The sequence below is a fragment of the Sceloporus occidentalis genome, unplaced genomic scaffold, assembly GCF_023333645.1.
Source record: "Sceloporus occidentalis isolate IW3139 unplaced genomic scaffold, rSceOcc1.0.p SCAF_1, whole genome shotgun sequence".
NCBI lineage: Eukaryota > Metazoa > Chordata > Lepidosauria > Squamata > Phrynosomatidae > Sceloporus > Sceloporus occidentalis.
Genome location: NW_028316981.1, coordinates 164556292 through 164577954, shown reverse-complemented (window position 1 = coordinate 164577954; position 21663 = coordinate 164556292). Strand labels below are relative to the sequence as shown.

The 21663-nt window shown below is 42.8% G+C and overlaps 1 protein-coding gene across 6 annotated transcripts in view; it reads left to right on the top strand.

Annotated features, from left to right (window-relative positions):
* The first annotated feature begins 2378 nt into the window (after window positions 1–2378).
* LETMD1 (LETM1 domain containing 1) overlaps window positions 2379–21663 on the top strand; it is a 32158-nt gene continuing 12873 nt past the window's right edge. For 4 of the 6 annotated variants that reach the window (XR_016271998.1, XR_016271996.1, XR_016271999.1 and 1 more), the window contains exons 1-9: window positions 2379–2603; window positions 7803–7948; window positions 9226–9341; window positions 11567–11649; window positions 14491–14677; window positions 15658–15759; window positions 16081–16233; window positions 17044–17140; window positions 20693–20876. Coding sequence is in view for 2 of the 6 variants with exons in the window: in XM_089480733.1 (XP_089336859.1) it covers window positions 2473–2603; window positions 7803–7948; window positions 9226–9341; window positions 11567–11649; window positions 14491–14677; window positions 15658–15759; window positions 16081–16233; window positions 17044–17140; window positions 20693–20766 (1089 nt within the window). In the remaining 4 variants the exon portion in view is untranslated. Of the gene's footprint in view, window positions 2604–7578; window positions 7695–7802; window positions 7949–9225; window positions 9342–11566; window positions 11650–14490; window positions 14678–15657; window positions 15760–16080; window positions 16234–17043; window positions 17141–20692; window positions 21546–21663 lie in introns of those variants that run through there. The other 2 variants (XM_089480733.1, XM_089480755.1) reach the window with 2 other exon arrangements.

Sequence of the window (21663 nt, the reverse complement as noted above, 5' to 3'; positions counted from 1 at the left end):
CAAAACTAAGCTATTAAATCAGTAAATCTAAGCTACTGAATGAGAATGAGTGTGCTATTGAAATAAGGGTACCGTATATACTCGTGTATAAGTCAACCTCGTGTACAAAGTTGAGGTCAACTTTTGGAGCCAGAAATGTGGGTATTTATGTGACCCGTGGATACGTCGAGGGTCCAACTTAAGGGGGAGTCCAGCTGGGGAGAGGCTGCTGGTGAATGCGCGCCCTTGCAAGCCTGTCCCCAGCTGGGCTTTCCCCCATGGAGGCAGCCCAGCAAGGGAGCGGTCTCCAGGGCGAACGGGCGCCCTGGGAAGCCTGTCCTTCGCTGGGCTTCCTCTGCGCAAGCAGTTCAGCAGAGGTCTCCAGGGTGAATGCATGCCCTTCCCAGACTCTCCCCAACTGGGCTGCCCCTTGCAGAGGCAGCCCAGCTGTGGAGAGGCTTGGTCGAAAGACCTATTTCCCCGTGCATAAGTCTACCCAGGATTCTGGAGACTATTTTGGGGCAAAAATTTCTTGACTTATAGTTGAGTATATATGGTACTTGTCTGCTAAAAACAGGGGAATTGAAAACTTATGTATAACCACCAAAAGGAGGATCAGAAGTCACTTCTTTAGTCACACTGCAGACATATAGCAGTTTGACACCACTTTAATTGCCATGACCCTCTCCTACAGAATCCTGGGACTTATAGTTTGGTGAGGCAACAGAGCTCTCTGACAGACCAGGTTGAATACCTCACCCAATTACAAACCCTAGAGGATAGAGCCATGACAGTTAAAGTGATGCAAAACTGCTTTATTTCTGCAGTGTGGATTTGATTATTTTCTTTTCTTTCTCTTTCTTTCCCTTCCTTCCTCTCTTTTGTCCTTCCTCTTTCTTTTCTCAGTTTCTGTTCTTTTAGTGTTATATTGTAAAACACTTAATAAAAAGACATTAAAAAACCTAAACAGAGCCAAAAATCAGCACCATTTATGTTAAAGGCTGGTACCCTATGCCCCACTGAATTAAATGGGATTACTTCTGAGTAGAAAGGGACAAGATTTTCAGTGCAGAGAGACAGTTTCAATCGTCATAGGGGAAAACTGAGGACAGATTAATAATAACACAGCCAGCAATAACCAAGCAATATTCAGATGACTACCACAAACACACAGAGACAACAAAGGTCCTCCAGGGTTTTCCTAGCTCAGCAGTTCTTATAATATCTTATCATATAACATCGGTTGGGGATAGTGCTAGGCTTTCATGTGGACGTGACAGACTCTGGACGTCTGATGGATGGAGGACCAGAATAAAGGTTAACATAAAAGACACTGTGTCATTTGCTTAAAGGGAAATGCACACCTGAGGTGTGAACAGAGATTAGCTTCACTGTTATCTGCAATGCAATGCCCATTTACCTGGGAGTAAGCTCAGTTGAAACTAATAAGGCTTGCTTCTGAGCTGACGTGTGTAGGATCGCACTCTGAACTACTTTTGTATTCTTCCCGTCCTCCAAGAAATTTAGGGAAGAATGAGAGGGGATTATGCCATTCTTACAACAGCCTTGTGATTGAGGTTGGGCTAAAAGACCATTGGTTTGAGTGCTGGAATAGGAGACTGGGGTCCAAAACACACTGCAGAAATAAACCAGTCTGAGCCTGCTCTAACTGCCCTGGCTCAGTGCTATGGAATCCTGGGAAACAAACTACTATCCCCAAAATTACTTAGCATTGAGCCAGGACAGTTAAAGCAGCCTCAAACCGGATTGTTTCTGCAGTGTGTTTTGGACCTGGGAGCCTGGGTTTGAATCCCAGCTGGGCCATGGAAACCCACTGGGTGATCTTGGATAAAGTGCACTGTCTCAGCCTCAGGTGATGGCAATGGCAAAGCTCTTCTGAATGAACTTGACAAGGAAACCCTATGATAGGCTGACCTGAGGGTCGCCATAAGAGCCTCAGGTCAGAGAGAGAAAGCAGAAGCAGCTCCTCCTCCTCCTCCTCCTCTACTACTCTCTTGTGTGTGTTTGTGTCGTGTGCCTTCAATTTCTGACTTAGGAGGGCAGAACTATCATAGGGTCCCTCTTGGCAAGAGCTGGTTTTTGCCTTGGGTTACTTTCCCTGGCCCTGGTCTCCAGAGTCACAGCCCAGCACTCAAGGCGCTACTACTAGGCCACGCTGGCTCTCATACACTGCCGTTCCACTTTAACTGCTCTGGCTGCTTCCTGTTGCATTTCGGGACTTGTAGTCCGCCGAAGCCTAAGCGCTCTCTGGTTGAGGATTCTAAACGCCTTTCCTTGAACTCCAAATCCCAGAATGCGCCGGGAGGGCAGTCAAGGCGTAGGGAAGTGTTCCTCCTCCGGCGCAGCTTCTTCCGCCCGAAGTGGTCACGTGACCAGCCTCGGCAGTTGCCTGGTGACGGAGGGAGGGCCTAGTCCAGTTGGCTCTGTTGGAAGCCCCCTTGCCCTCCTCCTCCAGGGCCTTCTGCCGGCGTCATGGCGGCGCCCTCTTCCTCGGCGGCGGCGCTGCTCCTTCTTGGCGGGCGGCGTGGCTTGCGCTTCGGCCAGGGCCTCCCCTGCTCCCGGGCTTTGCGGCCCCCGGAGCCTCCCCTTTGGCCGGCCCTCAGGTGAGAAGGCGCAGGAGGCTCCCTCGGGGGCTGCCCTTTGGGATCCACAACGCCCTTTGACGCCGCTTGACACTCCCCATGTAGGGTGGCCCCACTCTACAGGGTCCTGGGATGTGTAGTTTTGCGAGACGCCACTCGGGCAGGGAAGGCGGAAGGCCTGTCTGCAGAACTACAAATCCCAGGGTTCCATAGGACGGATCCACAGCGCTGAAAGTGGCCTCAGACTGGACCCTCAGACACTCCCACTTAAATGGTTTCTGTATTTCTGTGTTGTATCCAAATGTATTGCAACCCGCCTCGATCCGGAGGGAGGGGCGGGATATAATAACAACAATAATAATAATGATGGCTGCATCCACTGCAGAAATAACCCACTTTGGCTGGGTGCTAGGGGATTCTGGGAACTGTAGTAGTTCTGTGGGAATGTCGCCTTCTCTGTCAGAGAGGACTCTGGTGCCTGAGCATTGCAATGTAGCGCTGAGCTCTGGCTGCTCAAGTGGTGCCAGACGGGAGTATTTCTGCAGCCAGAGAGGGCCATCTGGGGCCGTGGCTCTCAACGGTTGGTCTCCAGGTGTCTTGGGCTTGAGCTCCCAGAGTCTGGGCTCCTTGGCCACGCTGGCAGAGGCTTCTGGGAGCTGAAGGACAAGGCAGCCGGAGAGTCACCTCTAGGCCCGGTGAAACTGCCAGTCCCAGGATGCCATGCACTGGAAACATAGTACTACTCTGGCTGTGCAGTGTGAACAGGCTCCAGGTCTGAGGTTGCGACTACAGATGCAGCAGACTGAAGGCCCAAAACACACTGCGGAAATAGCCAGTTTGAGACCGCTTTAACTGCCCTGGCTCACTACTAGGGAATCATGGGAATTGTAGTTTATTGTGGCACCAACGCGCTCTCTTTCTGACAGAGAAGGCTAAACATCTCATAAAACTACAGTTCCCAGCATTCCCTAGCATTGAGCCGGGGCAGTTAAAACGGTCGCAAACTGGGTGATTTCTGCAGTGGGTTTGGACCTGGCCTACAAGTGGTTTTTAAAAGCTTCCCTTTGCAAACCACCCCTGGGCCAAAATACCCCAGAGGTGCCAGATCCCCTCTGATCTTGGAGGCTGAGAAGGGCCAGCCTTGGTCAGGACTTGGATGGGAGACCAGCAATGAATACTGAGTGCTGTAGGCTATATTTCAGAGGAAGGAGCTGGCAAACCCACCTCTGCATCTCCTTGACTACAAAAATAAAATCTGTGGGGTCACCTCAACTTGACAGGTGACTTGAAAGCACATAAACACATATGTAAGCCACAGGGGCTCCCGGTATGCTTAAAATAACATTGGAATGTACACAACAACAACAATGTATCACAGTTCTAAGCAAAGCCTCCTCCTTATTCCACTGGTTCCTAGTTTGCCTTGAATGCAAGGAAGCAGAAAAGAAGCAAGTTATGCATAAGCATGCAAGAATTACAGTGCCATACTTTTCTGTTGCCTAGTTTAAACCAACCATGCGGCTGGATTTCAGCATACAAAAAATCCCAAGGTGACCCAAGAAGATGGTATTCTTGTGTACTCCTGGTGTAAGGGATACCACTCTCAAATACACCCTTTGCGTGTGGGGAGGAAGGGGAATCAAAGGAGGTGGACCAATTGTACAAAAGCCTATGCCGCAACATCTTTTGCTCAGATGGGTTCAAAACGTACCTCAGAAATAATTCAGCTTGACACCGTTTTAACTGCCCTGACCCAATGCTAGGGAATTCTGGGAACCGTAGTTTGATGAGACATTTAACCTTTCCTGTCAGAGAGCGCTCTGGTGCCACAATGAACTACAATTCCCAGGATTCCCCCTAGCACTGAGCCAGGGCAGTTAAAGTGGCATCAAACTGGGTTATTCCTGCAGTGTGTTTTGGACCTTAATCTCAACAGTGCTGCAAGATCCCTTTTAACCAGGAGATTCTGCTAAGTAGAAAACCTTTCCCACAAGGAGGGTCTCACCTGAATCCGTTCCCTCCTTAATGCGCTAGTTCTCTCCTTGCAGAGAGGAGTTGCTGGTACTGCAGTACTGTAACCACACTGGGAGAAGTCTCTGGTCCATGGCCTTCTCTGTGGCTGCTCCTTCCCTGTGGAACTCCCTTCCTTCCTTTCGTAGGCAGGCAAAGACATTTTTGTTTAAACAGGCCTTTTGAGATCTGGCAGGCTTGGTTTATTGGGAGATGAGAGGGTTGGACTTGGACTTTTTAATTTTAACTCTGTATGTTTTAAAATTTTTATATTTGTAATTTTTATATTTTTATGATTTTAATTGTACAATTTTATGTTTATATGTTTGCCGCCTTGGGTCCCATTTTGGGAGAAAGTCGGGATAAAAATAAATAAATAAATAAATAAATAAATAATAGAATATATTGATAGGTTTGTTATTATTCTTTAGCTGCAGTTGGGATTCAGATTTGACTCCAGTCTAGACTATTTTTTTTATTGCTGGCGCTCAATGATTTTATTTCATTTTTTATTTGTTACTGTTGGATAGACTGTTATACTATACAAGCCTGTACCATGAGTGCTGCCTTTTTTGCAGCAGTCTAGAAATGTTTTAAATTTAATAAACACAAACTTTATCAAAATGTTGTTCTCCAATTCTGCTCTGCATTGGTGCAGTCCATCTGTCTGTCAAAGAAGTAAAGAAAATGTAGTTGGAAATTGGCCTTAGGAAGTTTATACTTAAGTGGGATAAAATATGCTTTTCTTTTTGAGAGTGCTTAATAGTGTAATCTTTTTCTAGATTCAGGATCGGTGAAAGGTGGGTTGAAGAGAGCTTTTGTTATTGTTTGTTGTTGTTTGCCTTTAAGTCGTTTCCGACTTACGGCGATCCTAAGACGATCCTAAGGTGAACCTATCATGAGGTTTTCTTGGCAGGTTTCCTCAGAGGGAGTTTGCCCTTGCTATCCTCTGAGGCTGAGAGAGTGTGACACACCCAGGGTCACCCAGTGGGTTTCCATGACTGAGCTGGAATTCAAACCTTATGCTCCAAAGTCCAACACTCAAACACCATGCTGGCTCTCTGACTAGAGCCACCATTTCTTTATGGCACAGCTTATGTATCTTGACCTCAGGAGCTCTAAAGAGGCAGAAGGAGAGGTTTTCTCCATCTTTCAGTAAAGATAGGTTAAAGAAACTGTTAAAGAATTCAAAGTCTATGTAAAAAATTTTTGCAGTGTTAGGGCCGTATGTTGATAAAACCATTTATCATTGGGGGTTCTAGCTGAGCTTGACAGGGGCAAGGAATTTTCTTGATTTCTTAGATTTCCTATCTACCGGCATCAATGGTAAAACACTTACTGTACAACTAAGGCTGTATCCACACTGCAGAAATGAAGCAGTTTGAAACTCTTTTAACTGTCATGGCTTCATCCTGTGGAATCCTGGGATTTGTAGTTTGCTGAGGTATTCAGTCTGGTCTGCCAGAGTGCTTCAGTGCCTGAACCAAACTACAAATCCCAGGATTCTGTAGGATAGAGTCATGGTAGTTAAAGTGGTGTCAAACTGCTTCAGTTCTGCAGTGCAATACACCCTAAGTCTGGTAAAATTGAATCTATTTTAACTAAAGTATTTATTAGCCATTATTATGTTCACTTCTGTGCAAGGTGACATTTGGTTTACATTTCAGTGATGGTGATGTTAACATTCATTTTAATTTGCAGGGTACTTAACTAAAGCTTTAGCAGGCAGTTTTTATGGGTGAAATTGAAGGTAAATAGCAGGTGCACCCTTTTTGTTGCTTTCAATACTGCTGTTTTAGTTTTCATTTCAATTATTGGATTACCTTTCTGCTCACCCTAGCGTGTGGTAGCCTTGAGGAAATATATACACGCCTGTCTCAACAGAGTAAGCTAACACTGTGTGTAGTTGGTAGTCATCACATTTCAAAGAGGCTCTTCCAGAGCTGGAAGAAATATAGAAAAGGGAAGTAAAAATGATTAAGAGGTTGGAGGGTCTTAGAGGAAAGACTAAAATCTTTCTGGCTCCTTAATTGGTGGCGGTGGGGAATCAGTAGTAGGGGACATGATGGAGATGCACAAGGTTATGGTATGGAGAAAGTATGTAGGGAAAGGGGTCGTCTATTGATGATTTCAACAGATGTATCACACTGCACATAGTTACTGTGAAATTTGCTAGTGCAAGATATAATGAGGGCAACCAATTTGAACAGTATTAGAAGGATACTGCACAGATCCATGGAGGAAAGGGTTACCAGTGGCTAGACATTACCAGTTACCAGTGACTAGTTAGGATGACAATATACCTGTATTACCTGTTTTGGGCTTTATGTCTTTCAGTATCATTTGCTAGAGAATGCCAACAGGAGGCTGCTGTTTCAGTTATGTACTGCTTCAGGGCTTTCTCTAAGCATCTAGTTGCTCTCTGTGGGAACAGGACAGGTCTTTGGTCTGGTCTGACGTCGCATGGCTCTTAGGTTGTTATAAAGCGTTAGTTATAAAACTGATAGCTGAAAGTCAACACTTCAGATAATCACTTATACTAATGTTTTGGTAATATGCAGAGTAATCATAGTGCAGCTGATAACCAAAAGATTAATCATACGACAGCTCTGCTTGATAAAACTTAATCGGCTCCTAGAACTGCACTACATGCACTACTACTACTCTTTAGAAGTTTCCATTTTATGATTTTGCAAGATAGTATTATATTTTATAATTCAAACAAATGCAAAATATTTTCTTTAATGATATTATGCTCAGTCAAAAGGCTGTTAAAAAAAAGCTTGCCCAATGCATATCTGTTCCTTTCCGTAGAAAACAAAGTTTCACCATTATTCTTACAGTAGCAGGTTTAAATCAGTGATGTCATGCTGTTAAGCAAGAACGATATCCATTTCAGGTTTTGTTGTGCATTAGGCACAGACTTAAAAACTGCTATGGTAGCAATTTTAAAAAAGACACTATTGTGTGCATATCCCACCTACAGGTCCCTTTGATTCCTTTTAAAATATCATCCATCTTTCTGAAATTTGGACACAATAGACTAGTTTCTTGCAGTGCTGGTACATTTTGACATCCATCAGATGCAACTGATCCCCACAGGTCTGTTACTAGCTATTGTCACTGTGTCTTCCTTTTTGTGACCTAAGCAGCATAAAAAGACTTATGTAACAATCGTGCTTGGACTACATGCACTTCTCTTTGTTGCAGGCCTCCAGCATGCCATTTCTCTGCAAATTCCAAAAATTTCTTCTCTGCCTTAGTGTCCAAAGTCAAATACATGAATAACAAATATGAAAGATATTTGGAAAGAACATTCCCACGTTTCTATCAGCTGTACTCAACTTTCATAAAAGGTGGGTTTTTGCTTGAAGAAATAAAGGTAGATAATGAAATGTCTGCTCATGTTTCATGAATTCAGCAGTAAATATGCACTGTAAGAGCAAAGCATTGTTATACATAAGGCGTCAATACAGTATTTTCATTTTTTTAAAAATCTAACCATCTGTATGAACTCCTGGTCTCTTTGCTTAGTTTGTGGCTGCTCTTACAAAAGGGGAAAAGCAGCTAAAGCTTCAAGTGAGATTAAGAAAATATGTTCTTGAAAGAATAAGTGATGTTGCATCCAGTGTAACTGGTGTACTTACCATGTGCAGACATAAAGGAGAACTGATTCCATTTTTTGAGAACAAGCCTGTTGAAATGAAAACTTCCCCTTCCAATTTCAAACTAGGAACTACATTTCCAAACCCAATGGACTGTGTTTTATTTATTCTGTGTTGAAGTGAAGGCAGGATATGAAGCTGTGGTTTGATCTTAACTTGTTTTCATGAACCAGAGTTACAATAAAATATAGTTTCTTGAGTTCAGAATGTAGGGAACAGTGGCTTGTTTAAAACTGGGAGTGAAGGTTTCCTCTGTCTGACTCAAGAACACAGAAGAGGGAGAAAGGAGCAGGGGACCTTGAGGCTCACTGCAGCGGGAAAGCTAAGTTTTTCCATTCTGATGTTAGAGCAGTGTAATTTTAGATGGGTGAAAGGAGGAGAGCATGAGGTTTAGGATTCTAAGTCAAGGCTGTTATACAGCTTAGCTATAACTTTACAAAGGAAAGGCAGAAGAGAATGAAAGCATGTGGAAGAAGGAAGTGAATTTTGCACTTGAAAGGAAGAAGTGGTGCTGTACCAGAAAATTATTTGTAAGGGGCAGAGCAAGAATGTTGGCAAAACTACTTGAACAATTTGGAGATGATTCCATTTATGCCATGGTTGCTTCTGAAAAAACCTGAGAAAGATATCCTTGCAACAGCCCTGGTACAGCTTACACTATGAAGAACCCTGGAAGTGCCAAGGGGTTTAATTTCCCACACAATACCTTGATCTTATTAATGCAGAAATGGGAGAGTTATTATTTACCACGGTTTTAGAAAGAGGATAAGATCAAGAAGATGCAGGACAGCCCAAAGTGGGTCCTAGAGAAGCAAATGATGGGAACAGTATCCAAAATCATCATCATCAGCAGCAGCAGCAGCAATATTTTCAGTTAAAAGGCAAGGTGAAAGACTTGGAAAGGAGTTTGATGTGAACACAGCATTCCAGTACCAAGAGGAAAAAAAAGCTTGTGTATTTTTGTACAGGGTTTCGGATATTTTTCTTGGAAGCAAAAGAAATAAGGAGGATAAAGACAAATATGTCCCATAAAAATATCCAGTTTCATCAGCTTCCATACAGAGAGATGGAAAGACTAAGGCAGGTATGTTTTACTCCCTATTCTTTGTTTCTTATGTCTCTTTCAAGGATTTAACATTTGACAGCATTTTGTGGTAGGTATTAACAAAACTAGTTTCAGGCAAGTGATACATCCCACACCTGGGCAGTGGCCTGATCTACTACATGAGAAGTCAATGCTAAATATGATAGCCATCTTTTCTGGCATCACTATTTTTCAAAGAGCTGCCCACAAGGTACTTGGGGCTTCTAAGAAGCCCCTCAAAGCGCACAGACCTCCCAGAAGTTTTTTTTAAAAACTTAGGGCAATATTTGGGCACTTTTTGGCTTAAAAACCAGCCAAAAACTCCAGTACAGTGGCTTGCTTTCCATACCCACTAAAGCCCCTTAAACCACCCAAATGCACATAAAGAAAAAAAAGTAGGCTGAAAACCAGCCTAAATGGCAGCTGGAAGTGATGTCATGGCACTTTGGGTACATCAAAATGTGATGGTGTGGCCCACCAGACTGGAACATTAAGAAAAAATGGCTCCCACCCTGTGCACAATTGCCCACCCCTTCTGTACATTGATGGAGTTTTGCAGGATAGTTTAACCAAGATGCTGAGAGAATTGCTAAGCTCAGGACATGTCTTGCAAATTCTAAATCAAAATGAGCCAATACCTTCATTGTGTTCTCCTGCAGCGAGCAAAATATGTACAACCTCATTATCTTGCAGATGTTGCTATTAGCTCTGTTTCAAGTGCTCTATCACTAATTGTTGTTGAGTGCCTTCAAGTTGTTCCTGACTTATAGGCGAACCTATCATGGATTTTCTTGGCAAAATTTATTCAGAGGTTTGCCATTGCCTTGCTCTGAGGCTGAGAGAGTGTGACTTGCTCAAGGGCACCAAGTGAAGACTGAAACCCTGTTCTCCAGAGTTGTAGTCCAGCACTGAAACCAGTACATGATACTAGCTCTTTCTTCACTAATACAGGTAGTTTAATCGAGAGGAGATCAGGCAAGTATTACTAATGAGATCAAAGTCTTTAGAAATATAACCATCCATGTATTTTAATTTGTTAATATTGCCATGTTGATGGTCTAACTAAGTAGAATAGAAGAGAACTCTGGCAAAAGTTCTGACGCACAAGAATGTGTTGTGTTGTAGCCTTAGGCTCCATAGTATTTACACATAGGTTATTATCATAGAACCATAGAGTTGGAAGAGACCTCAAGGGCCATCCAGTCCAACCTCATTCTGCCATGCAGGAACTTTCAATCAAAGCATCCCTGACAGATGTCCATCCAGCCTCTGTTTAAAGACCTCTAACGAAGGAGACTCCACTACACTCTGAGGGAGTGTGTTCCCCTGTTGAACAGCCCTTACTGTCAGGAAGTTCCTCCTAATATTGAGGTGGAATCTCTTTTCCTCTAGCTTGCATCCACTGTTCCGGGTCCTGTTCTCTGGAGCAATTTGCAGTTCTACTGGTGGATGGGTTTGGGATAGATGTGAGCATAATAGATCTAGGTCACAGATACCCAAAATTGTTGTTCATTTATAGCCAAAATGTATTGCACATGGACACAAAAAAATAATCTAATTAAAATGCTCTTTCCAAAGAGATGTACACTGTTGCATGACAGTGTCAGTGTGGAGTGGAGTCTCCTTCCTTGGAGGTCTTTAAACAGAGTCTGGATGGCTATCTGTCGAGGATGCTTTGATTGAGAGTTCCTGCATGGCAGGGGGTTGGACTGGATGGCCCTTGGGGTCTTTTCCAACTCTATGATTCTATGGTACAGCATAATAGTCTATAGATATGTTGCCTCTGCAGTTCTTTCATAGACGAAAGTAACAGATGGATATATGTTTCGTTATGTTCAGTCTGTAAAAATCAGAATTAAGAGTGTGAGTTTACTTTTAGGGTGAACAATAGACAGAGGAATTCTATCTACTTTTTATGCTAACTACCATATGTCTTAGGAAAGATACCCAAATGTATTCTCTTTCTGGACTTCAATAATTACATAGATGCTGTTTGGGAAGATCTTTGGTCAAAGCATCATCAGCAGGTGTATTGAGTCTTTTTATAATCTTATAATACTAAGAAGAGTGTTTAAGAATCGGTGTGTTACATTTTTTAAAAAAGGCTTCCAGAAGAAGTGTCTTTAGGTCCATTCACCTCTCAGAACCAGTCTTGGGTCTACGGTTGTGCAGTGAAGGTTGGTGTATAGTGTTGCAGGTTTACTAACTAAGCATCTTTTTTGTAGTTTCGCAGAGACCTGATCAAGGCCATTCCTGTTGGGATTCTGTCTCTTCCACCCTTTGCTAACTATCTGGTTCTTTTGCTTATGTAAGTGTATCTCATTGTCTATTCAGATGAAGGATCCTTCGGCTTTACTGTGAAAGGATAAATTCTTTACTAGTAACCTTTCTAATGTCAGTCAGCAGGGTTTGTTTTTAATCTCTCCCCTCCTCATTTAACTCATACTATTCCGGGCTGTCTGATGGGGAAACTGTACAGTACAGCTGTGCAAAGCAGCTTCAAAAATAGATTACCCAAGAACATGCATATCTCTTAATTAGAAAATATCCAGTCTGAATTTTTGCATTTTTAATACTTAACTACCTATAATTTTGTAATGTTTTATCATTTTTGATGTCTAGTCTATAAATAATTTCCTAGTGATAATGTATGTAAAATTTCTGGATTATAATCTCTCTTTAAAATCTTTTTTAAAAAAACAACCTGAACAATTTTGAGTGTTTGGGAGAATTCCTTAAAGGGATGCTCATACTTTATATACCCTTTCAGCATCTTTTCCACCCACCTGTTCTAAAACTGTTCTTTTTCATTGGAAGTTAAAAACAGGTAAGAAATAACTTTGCTTCCACTTAGTGTTTCCTCCTCAGCCCCAGTAAACCATATGTTTTACCAATAGTTTTGATACAGAATTTAACAGTAGACAGAATTACTATAACTGTCCAAAGTTCACTTATGTAAAATCCTATGTTGCTTGAAGATTTCATTGTACGAAACCATGAGTGCACATCAAATTGTAGCCAGGAGAACAACTGATTCCCAAATTCTATAGATGAATTCTCCTTCTGTAAAGGATTTTGGAAATTTAATTTTTTTGAATTAAATAAAATGTTCAGCTAAAAGTTTGATTTCAATTCAAGTTTGATTTTATTTATTTGCTTCATATAGCATACCTCAAAGTTAGATTATTTGACTATAATATGCTTGGCTTTTTTGTTAAATACACAGCAGTGAGGAAGCTGTAACTTGGCTGAGATTAAAATAATATCAACAGGCTCCTATCCTGCCATGATCTTCACAAAAGGTGCTTGTCAGAAGTTTCTGTTTTAATATTATACAGTATATACTTTGGTTCTTAAATGACCAGGTTGTAATTGTGGTAGCTTCTAATTTTCCCCTTTGCATACAGTGCTAACTTTAAATAGCTACAATTAAGTTTCCTAAAAATATTCTGGAAGAACCATGTCACTATAGAAAACCTAAAAGACCCACAAGTACTGTGTATCTAACAGAATATTACTTCACCTGTTATCCATTCAGTATGATTGGGTCATATTATACTTAAGCCTTGGCCAAAATTAACTTTTCAAAAAGAACATAGAGTTTATTACTCTTAGCTGTATCTAGGCTGGAATTTGAACTGAGGGTAGGGATGCCATACCCCGGCGGCCCCCAGGACAAACCCGCTTTTGGGGGGGCCCTGCCCACCCCAGCCCAGCCCAGTCCCCCCCCCAATTCCGGCCTTTGTCCCGGGCCCAGCCTCCGGGCCAGGCGCGCTCACGCGGCCATTACCGCGGCCGCTAACGTGGCTGGCAGGCCATCCACCTCCTCCTCCATGGCCGTGCCGCCCTCCGCCTCCACCGCTCCTCCTCCACCTCCCCCCCAGCGCAGCTGCTGCGCAGCCCGCGGCGCTTGCCTGGGCCACGGCCGGCAGCAGCGCGTGCTCGCCCCTTTTGCGCGCTCACGCGCGGGGCTTAAGGGGCAGTGCTCGCCTCCTAAGCCTTCTGGCCAATGGCAGACGAGCAGGGGCTGGCCTAGTTCCCAGCCCCAGTCTGCCATTGGCCAGTGTCAGGAGCCTTGGAGGAGGAGGCAGAGGCAAAGGAGGAGGATAGGCCTCTGGGCCAGGGGGAGGGAAACGTTTTTTTTTTTTTAAATTTTTAAATATATACAACCCAGCCTTGGTTTTTTATTTTATTTTATTTTTAAATATATACAACCCAGCCTTGGTTATTTTATTTTTGTTATTAAATAACAAAGTGTCCTCCATTTTGACCATGTCAAAGAAACATGCATGTATATTAACATTTTTTTTAAAAAAAATCATTTTTTGTGTGTGTCCTCCATTTAAAAAAATGTGTCCTACATTTGTCCCAGTTTGGAGCTTCTGACTTATGGCAACCCTAACTGAGGGTCAAGTTTTACTATTCTGTCCATTGTGAATCTGAAAGAACAATCTATTTATCTCATCTTTCAACTATAAAAAGGTTCAAACTGGCTTACAAATATTTTAAAAATATAATAAAACACATTGTGGAAATAAAAAATTAAAGTACCAGTGAAAATGATAAGATCTACCAACATCAAAGAAAACCCCCAGCTGAATAGGACTCATTTGGCCTAGCACCTGTATGACAAGGATGGCACCAGAACTATCCCATGAGGAGGGTATTGCAGAGCCACTGTTGCCACCAAAACATTCTGATAACCATCTGGCTGCCATTGAAGGCAGGAGAATGTGGGCATGTCCTTGGTTGTTTTAATTGCTAAGTAGATTTTTGTGGGGGGAAATATGCTTTATTTGATACCCTTAGAACTTCAGCCTTTATCTTCTGTCTTTAATTTTTCTATTAAAATGAAGTGAAAAACATTTGGGCAAGATCTGGCTAAATTTGCAAGACCAACGCTAAACAGTATTTCTAATTGTGGAGAGCTGATGTTTCAATCCTTATACATATGTGGTTACTCTCCCTTCCTCAGCTAGCAGATAGGCAGAGCTTGCATGATTGACAGAAACAGCAAAATTCTGTCTCTTGAGGCAAAATTAGGGTGCATTAGGCCGAGGCTCTTCAGTTTATAATATTCACACTCAATTTGTTTTGTGTTGCTGTCTGTTTTGAAATGTATTCTTCTGGTCAATCTCTCCTTCCCAAGGTATCTGTTCCCAAGACAACTCTTGATACGGCACTTTTGGACTCCTAAACAACAAGCCGAGTTTCTGGACACATACCACAATATAAGGAAGGAGGCATATCCTGAAGTGCTTGATGGTCTAAAGCATCTGACTCACTCCTTAGGTGATCCACAGCTTCGCAAACAGATGCTAGATCTCTGCAAAAAGGTATCTCATTCCCAGAGAAACCCAAAAAGGAAAGAGACAGCCATGTGGGTCTTTACATTTAGAAATAAGATTTTTGATGTATTGTGAGATACTCCATCATTATCCAGTTCATTAATGTTTCTTATAATTCCTGTGTCATGTTTCTAAGAGGATCACGTCACCCCTGATTTTGCAATCTTAATAAGATGTCCAGATGTCTAAAAACAGCTCTTATGTAATACCTAATTTTATACAATGAAAACCAGCATGGTATAGTGGTTTGAGTGTGGGACTAAAACTCTGGAGATCAGGATTCTAATCCCCACTTTGCTGTAGAAACCCACTGGGTGTTCTTGGGCAACTCACACACTCACCCTTAGAGGGAGGCAAAGGCACACCTCCTCTGAACAAACCTTGCCATGATCACTCTGTGATTGGTTTGCCTTAGCATTGCTATAAGTCAGAAACAACTGGAAGGCACACGTCATGTACAAAAGACTTCCGTTTAGAGTAATAGACCATCCTTATTTCTTGATTTCACAGATGCTGCCTTTTGGTCAATGCATTCAGAGTGCTTCACAATTTGAAAAGATACAGCATACAGTTTTAAATACACACTATACAAACAGGGCTGAGACGGCTAACTCAATTTGAGCCTTCATGATGTTTTGTGGGGTTTTCTGGGAAGAGAGGGACCAAATGAAGTTCGGTTCTAGACAGGTAGTTGCAGGTGAGGTTTCTTTAACTGTTCTCTGATACAATGAGGTAGAAACTATCACATGGTGAAACAGCTTCGCCCATGGTAATAGTGAAGAGGTCAACAACAGAGGGATTTCTGTTCTCCTTTTGGAATGAAAATGTGTACAAATGTAAATTAGCAGAATTAGTTTTGTTCAGAATTGTGCATGCTCCTCAGTGCACCGAAGTTGCTCATACCCGCCTTTACTTTTTGAACCCTGTATGGCGCTTTTCTACTAACAATTTCTATCTTAATCTCCAAGGTACAGGAAGGATGCCACCCAGATATAAAAGAACTTAAAGCTACAAGGACCTTATTTGTGGGGCACCCCTTTGGCATCCAGCGGCTCAGGATTCAACAGGTGGTAAGTTCCATTCAGAGACTTAAATGGGATTCTCCTGCCAGACTTGACTGTTCATGAGTAATTTCCTCTATTTCATGCCTTACCATTGTGCTGTGAGAGACTTGGAAAAGTTTCTTCCCATCTGTAAACCTTAAGGTGCTTGTCCTTTATATTGGGATCCTGTTGCATTCGCTGTTTATGTATTTGATTCCCCAACCCACCAGAGACGGTTGTACATAGGTGCCTTTATTCCATATTCTAATTTGCAAAGCAGGACAGCTCAGATACCTTCCCTAGCTGCCCCGTACACTCTTAATTCCGTGTTTTTTCCTTCTTCCTCAGAAAGTTCTAAGTCGTGTTCTCTTCCTGACTCCTCGCTTGCCTTCCTTCTTCCTACGATATCGCCTGTGGAATCATGTGTTGGAGCTTTACCACCTAGACCAAGCAATGCTGAAAATGGGAATCAAAGAGCTGACAGATGAAGAAGTACAATTGGTGTGCTGAAACTTGCACAATACAGTAAATTCAAGAAAACATCGAGCCTCTAATTGGCTGGGAACTGGTTTGGCCTCTCTTTCCTCCTAGTTTCAGGGCATAGAATCATAAAGTTGGAAGAGACCACAAAGGCCATCCAGTCCAACCTCTTGCCATGCAGGAACTCTCAATCAAAGCATACCCAACAGATGGCCATCCAGCCACTGTTTAAAGACTTCCAAGGAGGGAGACTCCACCATTCAATCTTATAATCAATACAGGACATCAGTTATCATTGTTATGACATCTTCTTTCTTCACCTTAAAAACAAGGGCCCCTCATCCCAAGTAATGTACAGAAGGACGTAATAATGCTATAAGACAGTTCTTCCTGAAATTTAGAAAGTTTTCAGTGTCCAAGCACATTCAGATGCAGAATACTTGAATCCCTTCCTTATCTCCTAAACATTCTACCCAGTCCTATTTGAAAGTTTTTAATGCCATGTCTTGTCATATACAACTTTCTATGTGAAATCAGAGGCCCTTTCACATTATACAATTACAGCATTTTGATTCCACTTTAACTGCCAAAGCTGCCTCCTGTGGAATCTCATAGTTTGTAGTTTGGTCAGAGGAGACTCTTGGCTGAGAATGCTAAAGGGCTGTGCCCTGAACTGCCAACCCCATGGTTCCACAGGACATTGCCATGGCAGTTAAAGTGGAATAAATAAAACTATAAGTGTGTAGTATGAAAGGATCCCAGGATATATTTAATTTTATAATTATCAGTGTCTTATTCAATATGTGCTACTTTCTGTCTTTCTTTTTGCAGGCATGTTATATTCGTGGTTTGAATTCTGTTCACCTTAGCCCATTGGCATGCAGGCTGTGGTTGGACCAGTGGCTAGCGCTGTCCTGCTCACTGAAAGGTAATTCTGGCTAGACTTGACATCTGCTCTTCACACACAATGCTACCCCTCTAGCCTGGCAGAAACTAAATCCTTCTATTTTCTCCTCTTGATTTTTGCTGGTGTCAGTTAACATATAGTTGTCTTATCGTTCTGTACTCGCACTTTGATAGTTGGGCATATAAGAACCTGTTTCTCAGACCATACAAAGCTATGGGCAAAAAGTGTTCTACCTCATTCTGTCATCTGTAAACACAGCTTACCTGTGTCAGTGGAAACATTGTAAAACTGTTGAAAGCCTTCCCTGTGAAAATATTTCTTAACTAGGTACTTGTGCAGATGAAACAAAGGAAGTTAAAATAAAATCCTAAATCAGAACTCTTGAGCATGAAGCATTCCATTTCTAAGCTACCCTGCCATGTCATTCAGTAAAAGCAGGAAGGTAGGAAACACCTGTGCAGAAGGGTGCAAGGTGCATGGTGATTAGCTGAAGTAATAATGTAATTTCCAAGAACCAAAATCTTTGCTCTCCCATAATTCAGGTAAGAGAAAACCAAATTACAAGGCCTTCTGTACAGACAAATGTCAGTTCTTTAGCAAATGACCTCTAAGGAAACAGGAGAAGATCCAGTGTAAGTGAAGTACAAATATAATCCTGCTGTTCTCCAGGTGGCCCTCTAGTACAGTATTAGATTAACACTAAACAGTTTAAAACTGGTCCTTTTTTCCACTGTAAATTTGATAATATCTTGCATCTATTTGATTTTTGTACCCCTTGGTAAGGTGTAAAGTGATTGCATTTATTTATACCCCACCTTTCTGCCAGTATAGGATTAAAAGCTTACAGTGATTAACACATCTAGATAGGTATTCTTACATGTTTAAAAGAGCGTCGCATCAAGGCAGGTTGATGGAAGCATAGAAATTACATGTGTGAAGTCTGTGCTCATTTTTAATAAAATGTGAGTCTCTTGACTAGAGAGTAACATAGGATAAATGTCCCAAGATAACGGTGAAAAGGGAAGGCTTTGATTGTTCAATAGTAGGTTTTTAGCATCTTCTATAGCCAATGTTCTCTGTTCACTTGGCTAGAGTCTCTCTATATTTATCCTAATGTACTTTCTTGTTCCCTTCAGTCCATCAAAAATATATAATAACCGTGTTATCTAAAATAAAATCCAATGCCATGTGAAATTATGAAATTGACCATTTGATAAAGCCAGAAAACAAAATGACTCCCTCCTCCAAGAAGCTGGCATTCTAAGGAGATGAGGAAGAGAGAAAGGAAACTGTGTAACAGGCACTGGCGAAATACAGACCACCCCCTTTTCGCCATGTATTGGGGCCAGGGCAGCCACAGCGGCAGCCGAAAGGCCCCAATCTGGCACTTTTTGGGACCAGGGAGAAGAGGCAAAATGCTGCTTCTCCCTCGTCCCAAAAAGGGGTGTCTTTGGGGCTTCGTTCGCTTGGCCCCTTTCCCTCAGCTTCGTTCTCGCAGCCTTTTTGTGGCTGTGGGAATGAGGCGCTCCCTAAGAAGCTCCTTCCAGCAGCGCTGTTAGGCCTCCAGAAGCAGCCTGATGCGGCGTGAAGATGTCACGCCCACACCGTTTGCACATGTCGTGACCATGACGTCATAGTGGCAGTGCCCATCCGTACAGGGTGCCACAATTTTGACATGCAGAATACGTACTAGGGCTGCGGGGTATAAGCGACGTCCCGAGGCAACCCTAGCACGTATTCATTACGTGATAAAAGGCCTGTCGTTCCAGGGCCTTAGTTACAGTGGAGGATGAGGGCATATTGTTTTTTAAATGTATACTCAAATATACTTTGCCCCATAAACAAATTCAAGGTTAATTAGCATTTTAAAATCAAAATTCACTAGAAGTAGAATGAAACCAGGAAGATTGAAGAGTCCAGAATACTTCCTTTTCAGAATTACTTCACAGTGAAAACTAAGTCATAGCCCCAAAGTGCTGTGTTTTTAAACCAGCAATGAAACAACATAAGGAAGAGAGAGGCAAGTCCCCCGTGGCAAACAATTGCAGAACTCAGCTGCCACAATAGAAAAAAAAAACCCTCTCTTATGTAGTCAATATCAATAGTACGTACAGTGCTATACTGCCACTCCCTAAGTGGTTTACAATGTGTTAGCCAATTGCCCCCAACAAGCTGGGTACTCATTCTGTTGACCTACGGATAGAAGACTGAGTGAACCTTGGAGCCCTGGGATCGAACTGACAACCTTATGGCTGCAGTACTGGCATTTAACCACTCCATCAGGGCTGCAGTTCAGTGAGTGGTGGGATGTCCATCAGTATCCCAATCCTTAATTTTGGCATTGGTCTTGTGTCAGCTCCATCAAGGGCTAGCCCGAAGATAGAAGCACCTCCCTCCATAACTGTCATCCTTCGGCCTGGGAGGGAGTGAATAGGCTGGCCCAGCTCCATTGGGGGCTAGCCTGAAGATAGAGGCTCCTCCCTCCATAACTGTCATCCTTCGGCCTGGGAGGGAGTGAATAGGCTGGCCCAGTTCCATCAAGGGCTAGCCTGAAGATAGATGCTCCTCCTTCCATAATTGTTATCCTTCGGCCTGGGAGGGAGTGAATAGGCTGGCCCAGCTCCACCAGAGCTAGCCTGAAGAAACAGACTCCTCCCTCCATAACTTTCAACTTCCGGCCTATGAGGGAGTTGACCAGGCAGGCCCAGCTCCGTCAGGGCTAGCCTGAAGAGCCCTCCCTCCAGTCCATCTGCCTTGGTCCAGGCCTCAGAGGGAGGGAAGAATGCTGGACCTGATCCTCCCCCCCCCCCATTCCCTTCTCCCTTTTGTGTCCTGTCTTTTAGATTGTAAGCCTGAGGGCAGGGAACCGTCTGTTATCCCCTCTGTTGTAAACCGCTCGGATTCCCAGTGATTGGGTGGTATATAAATAAAACCTATTATTAAATAAAACCTATTATTATTACGCTAGATCAATGGTTCCTAGACTCTGCTCTTTAAGGAATTTTGGACTTCAGCTCCCAGAATCCCAGACTATTGGCCAATGTGGCTGAGGCTTCCGGGAGCTGAAGTCCAAAAGCTTTTAAGGGCAAAATTTGGGGACCACTGCACTAGACAGTGCAATTTTTAAAGTTTCAAATGGAAAACACGAGTTTTACAAGAACTGATACGGTGTAGTTCTTGGAATTCTGAGGATTTGGAGTTTTAGGGTGCAACAGACTTTTAGTATACAATTGCTGGAGAAGTAGCTGTTCCAAGACAGAAATTTAACCAAGTAGAACTAATGTGGAAGAGGATATGAAGCTACTTGCAGAGATTTGCAGAGGTGTAATGGATATTTAGAGAAGAGTTACCTCAGAATGAGGCTGGGTAAAAAAACAGCTGCAGTTATGAAAGTGCTTATGAAATGAAACAGCTAAGACAGTAATAGGGCAATTTTGAGTGTCAGCACACAATATAGCATTCTGCCCTCCTACACAATGATGGGAACCACACAGTTGCTCCCATACCATACCTTTGAAAAGGCCTTCTGCAGGGATGTATCATATGCAAATACAGTACTCTTTATTTTTTCAGAATCTGAAGTTTCACTCCTGGCCCATGGCATGGTCTTACTTTCCACCAACTTCACACCATCCTCGAAGAGTTGACCGAGGGGAACTTTTTCTGGACCACTTATGAAGACATGCTGCAATGATGACCCCCTGGCTGAACAAGAAGGGGTTTTGCTTACAGTAAAAGAGTAGCAAGAGTCCAGCAGGTGAGGTCTCTCCAAAACTCGTTAGCCTTGAGGGGGAGATAGGGGAAGCGCTGCAAGTCATATTCTTTCCATTGCACTGGGGACCAGAGTGTTGCCAAGACTGTGCTAGACAGAATAACAGCAAAGTGTAAGTCTAGCTCAGTAAAGTAGGCCCACTTTGAAACATGTAACATGAAACATGATCGTCTGTAAAAATGTGCTAGTGATTTTCAGTGGGCATTATAAAGTGTTTGGCACATGTGGTGCAGTACTTATACAAAATGATTTGACAGTGACACCTAACAAACTTCCATTTCCGTGCTGGGGTTGGAATCATGCTGCCCTACAGAGATGTTGAACTGCAACTCTTAGCATTCTTCCCCATTAGCTGTGCTCCCTAGGGCTGCAGTGAGCACCACCATTCCTACTCTGTCTCAAAATACTTTGACAATACTGAACTGATGATGGTGATACGAGGCAAGTCTGAGGAGTCCCTCACTTGATGGCATGTGGGAAGAGGAAGCCAAGTCTTGTACACTGGAACTGGAATTCTTTCTAGAGTGCAAATCATGTATACTAGTGATCGAATACAAATGCAAATTGTATGAAGTGAATGATATCCCAACTGTATTATAGCTAATATATAATTGTTCCAGGAAAGATGGTTAATAAAGACAAGCTTAACACTTTTCCAGGGCTCTTCAAGAAGCTGTGCTTGATCTTTGGCATAGAGTTCCAACATAGCACCTGAATACTTTGGATTTGAGGTGCTCAGAAATAATAGCTGCCCTGGAATTGTCACCTCCCA